This window comes from Phaethon lepturus, unplaced genomic scaffold, assembly GCF_000687285.1.
Source record: "Phaethon lepturus isolate BGI_N335 unplaced genomic scaffold, ASM68728v1 scaffold17455, whole genome shotgun sequence".
NCBI classification, from domain to species: Eukaryota; Metazoa; Chordata; class Aves; order Phaethontiformes; family Phaethontidae; genus Phaethon; species Phaethon lepturus.
In genome coordinates, this window is record NW_010538824.1 from 11,556 (window position 1) to 22,958 (window position 11,403).

Below are 11,403 nucleotides of genomic sequence, written 5' to 3' on the forward strand. Positions count from 1 at the left end.
ACTGGAACCCTTTTCACGTAAGATTTGCATAGTTGTTTACAATCTTGCTAGCTTTTTTTCTCTGTGTCGTTAACTGTCACCAATGTCTCTATCCATGGGTAGAGCCAATTCTAGTAGCTAGGGGCAGGATACTCTATTGGGTATCAGGAGGGTCCACTTCCAACTCTGTTCCTGCTACCAGTGTTGTTTAGTGCTGAGGCTGTTTTCTTCAGGCTGTTGCTCCCTGCATAATGCTCTCTTACACCAAGGGGCATGTCTGGGAACTGTTAATTTTTCTTATTTAGTACAAAAGAAAACAAAGGAATGCAGGTATTAAGATGCAAGGTATCGTTTTTCATACCTTTAATCTCCTAGCGGTATCTCACCAAGTGAAGGAAAAGTTCTGGTTCCCCAGGGTGTCATTTACAGGGACAAAAAGGTCTTACTTGAAAGAAACAGACAAGCTCTGAGTGGGTCCAAGTGCACTTCTGGCTTTGGAGGACTGGATGGTTCAGGATTTTATATTTACAGTGATCTAAAAAGTTGATCTGTAACTAGAATGTGCCACTATAAAGCAGGGGCATTTGTCAGCTGGGCAGGCACCCCAAAGGTGAGTTATCTTTACAGATGCAGCTTTTCCTAGTGCCCTCTGGACTGCGGTGGGGAGATCCTACCTCCCTCTTCTCATGAGAAAAGCAGTTCCTGGCAGCCTAGCTCACATGGCTGAGGGCAGGATTTTGCACTGCTCAAAGCAGGGAAGAGGGGTGTTCTCCTTTTTTAGTTTGAACATAACCAATTTATTTCCTGTCAGCCATGGCAGCCCCATTCAGAAAACATTCAGCAAGCGTTGAGGACCTGCTGTACTCTAAAGCACTATGCAGCAGGCTGGTTGTAGATCCCTGGCTTCCTCAGCAAGAAGTGACTGCCAATTACTTGTTCTTTTGACAGGCCTCTGCTCTTGGGTCAGTGCCTCCAGCTCAGCAAAAGTGATGAGAATGCACTCTTATGGAGGCTAAGTTAGAGGATCTTCTACTGGAGTTCCCTACTGAGAAAGTCAGGATCAATGATTTTGCTTCCTTGACACTGCTACTGGGCAAAAGTAATCTCAGCTGAGTGCAGCAGGAGTGGCAGGACTTCAGGGGGCCAAAGGATAGGCCTTCTGATCTGGGTCTGGTGCTGGATCACTACAACCCTGGCTGACCTCTGAGCTTTCTCATGTCTTGTCTACCTCATCCCAGCTCAGGAGACACTGTAAGCCCTCTTGCCTCAAAGAGGATGAGTTTTGTCTCGGTGAGAAGCCTCTGTGGAATCACAGTTCCTGCTGTGCTGTGAAAAAAAATCCTCCACTTTGAGCATCATCAAAAACTTCATGTTTTGATTTGGAGCTGATTAATCTACATAAAGTCAGAGTCCATTTACAGGCATCTACAGGTGAAGGTTAATAAAAATTCTATCATCTCCAGTCTATAACAAAGCCCTGACAGCTGCTTGCTGATTCTTTCTAACTCCCTGACCCATTTGCAAGGGGTCTGGAAATGGCCTGACTCTGGGTTGCATTGAGTTATTCCATATAGCTTATCAAAACAGTGTGGGGTTTTATATTGGCTTGCATCAGTTACTAAATACTTGATAATACTGCAAAACTTTGGGAGATTTGGATAGGTACAGTAAAAAAATTCAATTTCAACTGCTCGGTCTAAATTCTGTGCCACTTCTTTGACGGAAAATTCAGTCATCTTGTAGGAGACGTGCCAATGCCTGCTACACCTTCTGGCTGTGCTCTGTGCTTGGTTCTAGGCTTACATCTGCTTTTGCATCAAAGGTCTGTGTAAGGTATTATTACCTAAAACACAGCTTCTGCAGTGCATTGAGGCTCATCTCTCTCCTCTGTGCAAGAAATTAAATGGATAGATGAAGTTTAAACATCACTGAGCCTCATAATTCATTTTTTCTAAGGAAATAATTTGTAAAAAGCTTCTTGAAACTGTGCTGGAAACTCTGAATTGACTGATGGTGAGTGAACACAGACTAGAGAGAGGCACTTGAGAGAACAGAACATGGATTTTTTTGCACGTGTACCGAAAGTATGTCCCCATTACTGCCTCCGGCCAAGGAGACGTGTTTTAAGGTATTGCCACCTTTCAAGGTGGAAATTAGCTTATAGATGAGCTACAGTCATTGACTTGTGGAGCACGTTGTCCCACAACAGGACAAAAAACCCTCACAAGTTATGCCATCTCTGAAGGTGACACATCAAACCCGAGCATGAATTCTTTTGCCTTTGCCTGGGAAAGGAGTACACGTGCAATCAGGAAGGGTGTCTGAGCAGATGGGCAGTGTGAAGGGAGGCAATGTGATCATTTGCAACTCTGTGAGAATACTCTGTCAAGGGTGTGATAGGAGGATACCTTCTGAGGTACTCAGGCAGAATTTGTAGGCTTTGTTCATGGCAAGAAGTGTAAATATATGTATCTGGAAGTAACAAAAAATTACAATATAATAAAAATGTGTCAAAGGCATTCTTCCAGCCCATGCTGCTGAAAGAATTAAGCAAACTAAGTCTTCAAACAGGAAGCGAATGCATGATTTTCAGAATAATGATTAAAGGAATTGTGTGGGTTGAAAACATCTTTGAGGATTTGAACAACTTAAACCTTCCAGTGCCTTCAAAAGTGCTCTTGCATCTACTTGGTTATATTTAGTTTTCTCTATTTTTTTTAAAGGCTGTAAGCCAGCTCAGTGTTGTGTTTCCCTTGGCTTTCCCAGGTACAGTAAGTGGCACTGGGAACTTACAGCACAGCCACTGCTAAGGAAATGGAAGTCTATTATTCTTTTTTTTCCTGTGGTGATTAAATTTAAACAGAAAAGTTTGTCTTTCCCTCCACTGTAAAGAAAATTTCTCTTCGATTGTAACTAATTTCTTTGTTTGTTTGTTTTGCACAGATGGGAAACACCTTGCAAAATAATTTACAGTTTGAGGCACTATGGGAAATTCTTTTGCAAGAGTTACAGAGGGAGAGGACGAGAGGGAGGGGGATCACATCAAGTAAATTTAAGGCTGGCCTGGAAAATCCAGGTCAGGTGGTCACCAAGGGAATAGCTTTGAAACCAAATCAGGGAACTGGTTTTGATGTGAGTGGATCAAAAGAGTGAAAAGGGGTGAATGTCATTTACCCAATTGAGTTCAGTTGTCTCAGTGTGTACAGTGTATGTCACAGATACAGCACAAAAAATGGGTAACAGCAATAACTGCAGTTAACAGATGGGAGATCTTGATATGTTTACTAGGGTTATAATGAATGTTTATAGAGGCAAGAGCTCCAGATCTATATATTCTGCCTGGTCACTTAGTTAGCAGGTCTGCTTCTCTGCATCACATTCTCACACTATTGTTGGCCTGGGAATTGCAGTTCAATATGGTTAAAATTAATGATTCCCTGCATCTCAATCATTTAGCCCAGGGGGACTTGTTCCTTCCAATAATTATTGTCAGGGATCACGTGAAAGCTCTCTGGAGGGCATGCTGGTGACAGGAGGACCTTCTTGCTAAATTCTGTGGATAAGTCCAGTGTAGGACAAAGGAAGATATCCAGACACATCCTGCAGAGCAGGTGGTCTCCCAGGTACCCTGCATGGGCTCACATCCCCCAGTAGCTGTTCTGGTGGCATCCCTGGTGGCATCCACCTGCCAGGAAGAGAGGCAGAGAAAGAACAGGAGTAAAGTGAAAGAGCAAACATTTACAAGGACAACACTCAAAAGCTGGTTTGGACCTTTGTGCCCAGTAGCTATTTATCGACAGTCTTGCTTCTCACTTATTTTGTGGTAGTGCCTAGAAACCTTCAACAGTGATGTGGGGCACTGGGCACTGGGCAGAGGTTATGCATAAACCCAGCCCGTGCCCCAGTGACCTCACAACCTAAATGGAAAGAGGGCAAGATCAGAGAGGGAATGGTGAGGTAAAGAAAAATGAAGATAGTTTGGGCAAAAAAATCAAAGTCATTCTTTGGTGGTGGGCCACCTTTTTTCCAAGGCACTCGTGTAACTGCCACTGGCCATGACAGGAGGAACAATTAGCCATTTGATTGCTTCAAATGCCTCTTTTCTTTCCTGTTTCTCCCCTCAGCCAGCACTTTTGATGTTGTGATCAAATCAAGCGAGTACCTGGGTGACCTGCTGGACCAAGCCTCCTTTCATTTCTTTGTGACGGCTCGGATCAATGAAACGGGGAAGATTCTGGCCACGCAGAAGGCGACAGTCCTGGAAATTCCTGCCCTGCGGATCAAGGTAGCTCAGGGCTGTGCTGGAAGGGAGCGACCACCATGCTGCATGCAGGCTGTTCTCTACAAGGCTGTCATGTTGACTTCTGGGATTGGGGGGTGTACACATGTGTGTGGACGTTAGACTTTCAGTCTAGCATGGACCTTAAAAAGCAGTGGCTGGTTGGAGGCTGCATAGGTATGTTATATATTGTACTGAGTATCCCTACATTAAAATCTGAGGCTGACAGTATCACCGGTAGTAGAGAGCTGAAGTGATCTCAGTGGAGGAAGGAGGGGAAAAGATCTGGTAAAGCTGGAGAAACTCAAAGGGTAAGAGAGATTACTCGCTCAAGTCACTCAAGTCTTTAACTAGTTCAGAAGTCTATTATATTTAAAGCAACACAGCACAGAGGCTTCTTGCTGAAGAATGAAGGGCACTGCTGTTGAGGTGAATTTGGAAAGCTCTTCCACATGTTATGGAAAGTTTCTCCAAACTTGGATGGGCAGCATCGATTTGGGACAATGCTTTCAGGGTTTTGGTGCTTTGCTGCCACTCTGAATGTAACTGTCAGTGGAGTTCCCTGAAAGTTCAAACATTTCTGCATGTGGTGACACGGTACCTATGAAAATGTAGAAGTGTAAGGTTTGTAATAGAACAAGGACCCTACGTTGTATGGTCAAAGGCAGAGCTGAGATCTAGAGTTCTCAATTCATAACTGGGCATCCAAATAAATTGCCTCATTTTCAAAAGCGCTGAGCCTTCATCTGTTTTGAATGATGTCATTTGGATCGACTTTTTTCCTAATACTAAAAAAAAAATCAGAACACCTGTTCAGGAAGCTTTATATAAACATGAATGCAGTGTGCTCAAATTCAGGACCTTGAAAGAAATCTAAGTTTATAGACCTTTTTTGCCTCGCCTATTTACTTGAACCAGTGTTCCAGTTTCCATATAATAATTTATGTAGTAACTACAGCCTTCTGCAGAAAAACCTTTTTAAAAAATATAGATCAAAACTACAGTGATGTTTGCAAAAAAAATCCACTCCATTTCATGGTCTGCAGAAACATCACGATGATCTTATCAGATTATTGGTATTTTGAAACAAAAGTTTCTTCTTTTACTGAGCATTCTAGAGAGGAGGTAAACAAGGCAGATAAACTCCACTTCAAATACCTGTCTTCAATAACCAGATTTTAAAAGTAGAGTCTTTTCAATTCAAAATTTATACGAAACTTCTTATACAGCATCCCCAATTTCAGTTTCAAAATAGTTTATTCTCCCTGCTGTTATGAAGAAAGGATGATTAGTATATAGGATAGGTTGTTATCCAATAACCATGTTTTCTAATAAAACTGAGTTTGTCTCTTCTCTGCTTCTTTGTGATGTGTAAAAATAGGCTGAAGTTTTAATAGCTGGATTTTTTTAAGTGTGTGTGCGTGTGTATATACCTATGTATTTATATAGGAAACTTTGCTCTATTGCCTTTTTAAAGAAATCTGAGGAAGCTTATCTCCCTAGTTTTCTTGTCTTATTCCTTCATTGAATGTGACTGGCAGACTGGAGTTCTTAATGTGAGAGTAAGAGACAAGAATGAAAAAATGTTATTTCCCCTCATGTCTTCAGATACACCTTTGATCGTTCTCTGTTGGTCTAAAGAGATTGTCAGAATTAACAGTTGAGGAAATTACACCATACTCTGATTTAGCTTGAGACTAGGTTACAAAAATAAGCTCAGCAAATACATATCACGGTCTCAGCTGCATGTATGGGAGTTCAGGATGATTTTGAATCCTCCCATCTAACAGTAATCTTAAATGGGTAATTGAAATAAGGAGGACATAAGACCTCTAATTGGGCTAGGATTTCTGAAAATGCCACTGATGTCTTCTGGAAAATTCAGGTGGCTAAATGCTGTTGAGAGGTTAGCTGTGAGTATCTCATCCTTTACTCCAGTCAATATATTCGTATTTGGTGCAGAGTGATCCCTTAGACAAGAGTCTTTCCAGTTTTTTGCAACTGTCACACTCCTTAAAAATTTGCAGTAGGGCTGCAGACCCCAGCAGAGCACTTTAAATTTGTTGGCAAGACACTTGTTTTTCTTAGTTACCTTTTTCAAGGCCCTTTGAAGTAGTCCATGGACCAGCTGGGATCTTCCAGCCATAAATTGAAAACCCTTGCCTGAACCGTTTATATTCTGTGAGAAATGTTGTGTTTCTAGGTGGAAAATCCCCAAATCCTCACAGATATATTTGTTTAAAACCACGTTCATTTGGAGGTGTTTTCCAGGCAGCTGTCCTACTGGCACCTGAAGGGACAGACAGATCCCGTCAGCCGTCTCCTGTAATACACATGGAAGTTAACGTGATCACTGTTCGTTAGTCTCGCGGTTTAATATTTTCCAGTGCAAAATGTATTGCTTTTATGCTATGTAAGGGTTTTGGAAGACAACTGGCTCTCAAGTCTACGTAGAGCTCATGCACAAGGCTGGAAACCTTTCAGAGCATAAGAGGGGGTTGCAAGGCAGGGGGAAGATAGGCACAACACCTTTGAGGCGTACAAGCAACGTGACTCAGTGTTTCTACTTTAGGGTAATAGGACCGTCCCTTCTCTTCTGGAGCTTATGTCCAGAGCAGGCCATGCACTTCAGTGCTGGTGGGAAGCCTGGGGAGAGGAGAATAATCTGAGAGAGAGGCCCCACCTAGCTGGACTCACCCTCAGTTGGAAACTCAGCTCCAGGACTGTGCATGCAGATTTCTGGTTTTTCTATGGACATGAGGGTCTTCCTCTTGACCTGCCACGTGGCTTGAGGGAAAATTGCAATGGGTAGAAAAATCTGCAGTGGTACCTATGGGCCCATCCAACAGTGTTCTTCTGACTAGGCTTTCTCTGCCTCATGCTGTTTTGCTGTGTGCCTCCATTCCCCCTCCTCTCCTTCCTTGCAAGATTTTACTGTGGGACATGTTTTTATTATCAGCTTGTGGAGCGTTTTCCTTTCCTTGTGTTGCAGACCCAAGGTGAGACAGTAGCTGGCAAAGAAATGTCTGTGACTGTGGAATTCACCAATCCTCTGAAACAAACCCTGGAGAACGTCACACTCCGCCTTGAGGGACCCGGCGTGCTGAGAACGATGAAAAAGGAGTTCAGGTAGGCAAGAAGGCACAACTAGCTGGGAGTTCATGCCCTGCTTGCTCACAGGAGGAAACTCACAAGAGACACTTAACTAATGCTGTGCTGAGTAATTCAGTTCAGACACTCTCTCCTTACTTTAAAATTCAATACACAGGGGAGCTATAGGTCTCAATAGTCAGAAGAAGTCGGGCTGTCCAGAGACGCTGTGCAGAGAGACTGTGAGAGCATTTCATCTGTTCAATACCAGGGTTGGAGGAAGGGGTAGAGGTTGTGGGTAGTTGCTAATGCAGCCTGAGTTTACTTTTTCACTGTATTATATTATTTTTAGCGCTTGACAATAGCACCTACGAGCCACTATCACAGAAAGACAAATTTATCCTACACATGAAGTGTTTACTGGCACTCGCTCAGTATGTGCTAATCAAGTCCTGTGCTGTTTTTCAAAAAGGGCTTTTCTCCACTCATGTTAATCATGATTATACAAGACATTCAGGTACCTCAGATGATCTTTGCAAGCTTATGTCAAGACATGAAATGTGTGTCTTGGCTTTAGCAGAGCCTGCCGGGATGGCCGCAGCGGCACGCAGCTTCCCCCAGTAGCACCGCTGCACAGGGCAGCCCTGGCACGATGCGAGGAGGGAGCGGGGTGCTCCCAAGCCTGAGAAAGAGGAAAGTCCTTCAGCCACCTTCATTATACTCAGGGTCGCACTTCGTGCTGACACAGTGGTACCCGTACGCTAAGCAAATTGTTTCCTAAACCCTTTTTTCATTTGAGTTCAGTGTTATAAGCTCAACATTAGCCAGTTCCAGGATATATAACTGGGATCCTTGGAAAATTTTGCAGCCATTTCTTAGTCTTGGGCAGCCAAAGCAATGTTATCTATCATTACCTGAGCTGATGGTCCCCAGGTGTGTGCAAAAGGAGTTTGAAATATTGCCTGTGCTTCAGCAGCTGCATAAATTTTCGGCATTATCTGCAGCCAGTAGGGGAGGTCTGAGCTGGATCGCATCGGGGCCAGGGATAAAAAGATCAAAACTGGTCTCCAGAGTGGAGCTGGATAGAAAAAATGACTGTGAAAGGGCATCATACCGTGCTTGCTTTGTGCACGTGGTATGTCACAGGCGCTGCTGAACATGACTCAGCACAGTCCACATGGGTTACACAAGTTGCAGCAGCAGCAGCCCTCATCGCTGCCCAGCCGTGCCAGCCTCCTCTCTCGTTCGGCATCCTTCTCGACCGAAAAGCTGCTGTGGGCTGTTCTCACCTTCAAGGATGCAGAAGTTGTCAGGTGCATCAAAGGCACAGGAGTTAGGGAGAAAAATGACTCACGGAACAGACGTCATTTTCCTTCAAGTCACCGTGTTTTCCCCTTTTCAGTAGTGCCCTTGGCATCATTTAAAATGGAAATGGATCAGCTTAGTCATTTTAAGATTTAACTTCTCCGAGATGAATGAAGGCTGCAGGTTATACACACGGAGGACAGAGCAGGGGGCAGTTGTAGTTTATTTAAATAATAATCACATTTGCCTCCATACATTCAGAGTGATAAATGGCTCTGGTGTGGTGATGGCTCAGCATATTATGCAGAATCATTCATCACTGAATTCTCTCCCAGGAAAATCAGATTAGGGTGGCTTTACTCCATTTGCAAGGAGAATTAAACCTATTCTAGGCTTTCCCCACCCTTCCACTCCTTCCCTGTCCATCAGGGACTGTCACATATGGGATGTGGCTTTCACAGTTCTTTGTGGGGATGAGACTTTTGACCTCTCTGTATTTTTAAGGTAGCTTTCTGTATCACTTGGGTCACTCCACAAAACAGGTATGTGTGATCCAGCTGATACAATGTTATTCTGGGAATGAAGTGGCTTGGGGGCTTCAGTCTTGAACATTCATAAAGATTTGATATAGATATAGATATAGATATAGATATAGATATAGATATAGATATAGATATAGATGTAGATATAGACATAGGTATTTAGCTGTTAGCCTCAGACAGATGAGGAGCATGACTTACAGGAAAGCCTTTGGCAGCAGCAATTCCTACATGGGGCATAGTCTTTGCGTGAAAACTGAGAATTATCCAGACAGTGTTAAAAGGATTTTAGCCAAGCGTGCATTCACACTAGCAGGTAAGTCACTTTGGGTGTTTCTACATGTCAAAGCTCAGCTAGTATTAGCATTTGTGGAGAGAAGCAAGTTGTTTTGGAAGTAGGACAGCAGAGAAACAGGAAAAGGGGGGTTTGGTTTCCCAGCACAGCTGTTGTCTTCCTGCACACACAGACATATATAAATATATATATATATATATGTGGAGATCATAGTACTATAAATCAGAGATGCTAGTGCTATCCTCTCTCACTGGGGCACTTTGACGATGTGGTCTGGAAACCTTCATCCTTAGAGAATCTGGCCCCCAAGTGCTCAGGAAAGTATACTGAACCTTGCTGCACAGCAGATTTGTATAAAATCTTCTTCACTTTCCATACAGATAATCCCTTGCAGATCATTCCCATAAACTCTAATTTTAAAAAGGTATTTAACCTTGTGCAGCAATTGAAGTCATTGCTTTATCATGCTACCATTTTAGTGGGCATTTGGCAGAGTAGGCAGGCCAGCTGAGGGGAACAGAATATCTCTCATTAAAAGCAAAGACAAAAATAAGGAAAACACTTGCTGGAAGCAGTCTGCACATGCTCACACCAAAAAAAAAGACCTTCCCCTGCTTTTTCTTTTCTAAAACTGCGTACATGCCCCAGGGTACCTGTGACTGTATAGGCAAAATGCAATGCAGTGGCCTGTGCAGATACCTTAGCTAACCTCTGAGAAGCTAGAATACCTCTCATTTCAGCAGAGGCAGACTTGCACTGAAACAAACATGCAGGTGGGAGGATTCCAGGCTAGCTCATTTCAAGCTAATTAAGATTTCTTGTCTTGTGGCAACTTGTGCTAAGCCGGGGCAGTCATTTCTGTCCTGACTCTGATATAGGACATGGCATCTGAGAGCCAAATCCTACCAGATGAGAATTTGAAACGGTGTCTAAAGTTTAGGCTTACTTCACTCTCACCTTATTCAGTGGTTTGCAGAATACCATAGCCATGTGAGATGAGAACATTGGCTAAATTCATAACCCTCTTCCTTAATGTGAGGAAAAGAACATTTTTACAGATAGCTTCTCACTACACTATCTTCTCCATTGGTTCCTTTGGAGCAGCTGTATCCTGACATCCCCCAAACATAATCAATCAATCAATCAATCTATCAGCCTTCAAAATCTGCACACAGAAGGCAGTGAAAGCACTCAGAAAACACAGAAACTAAATACTTGAGGCTCTCCATGCATCTTAATTGCAGCAAAAATTGAAAATCAAGAGCAGCGTGGAATATAGTTGCTTTATAGTATGAGTTATCAGGAGTCATACATAATGTAAAAGAGTAACTGCTAATAGCAGGACTCCTGAGAACACTTTGACTTATTTGTATGGACACGAAGTCATTGAAGTGGCCAGTGATGAGATTTGCTGATGTTACAACCATGGCAGGGTGGTACAGGGTAGGAGCTGGCGAGGGGCTCAGCATCTCATCAGCACTGTGTCAGGTTTGCACGGGAAAACCCTGGACAGTTTGTAACCAGGGCTTATTTAAGCATTTAAGGAATCACCAACAGGCTATAGGTTATAATAAACAGGTAAAATGAAATTATAAAGTAGAAAATACATATGTTAGCTATAAAGAAGATCATTCTGAAAGTGATTCTGAGAGGAAGTGACAGGAGGCAGAGACAAATAGATTCATTTGGGAAATTTAAAATTAGCCTGGAGGAAAGGCTAGAAAAGGCTTTGAGAGAGTCAGTTCTGCAAGGAATAGAAGATGGAGGGAGTCATTTATAGGACACTTATGAGTGACTGAAACATAAAAAATTTGCGATGTTTTATATTGTCCACCTTCAGTTTCTCCAATTGTGTGTCAGGTTGAGAGCACTGGCTAACTGATCACAATATTGTTACTTTCCTTTTTTCCTACAGG

General features: G+C 42.9%; 1 protein-coding gene across 1 annotated transcript in view; it reads left to right on the forward strand.

Moving 5' to 3' along the window:
* The window catches only part of F13A1 (coagulation factor XIII, A1 polypeptide), a gene marked incomplete at its 5' end in the record, with an annotated part of 21,149 nt that overhangs the window by 9,581 nt on the left and 165 nt on the right, over nucleotides 1-11,403 (forward strand). Inside the window, 4 exons of the mRNA XM_010286955.1 lie at nucleotides 1-17; nucleotides 4,104-4,264; nucleotides 7,251-7,387; nucleotide 11,403. The exon at nucleotides 1-17 is cut by the window's left edge and continues 280 nt beyond it; the exon at nucleotide 11,403 is cut by the window's right edge and continues 165 nt beyond it. Of these exons, the coding sequence (XP_010285257.1) occupies nucleotides 1-17; nucleotides 4,104-4,264; nucleotides 7,251-7,387; nucleotide 11,403 (316 nt within the window). The remainder of the gene's footprint in view (nucleotides 18-4,103; nucleotides 4,265-7,250; nucleotides 7,388-11,402) is intronic.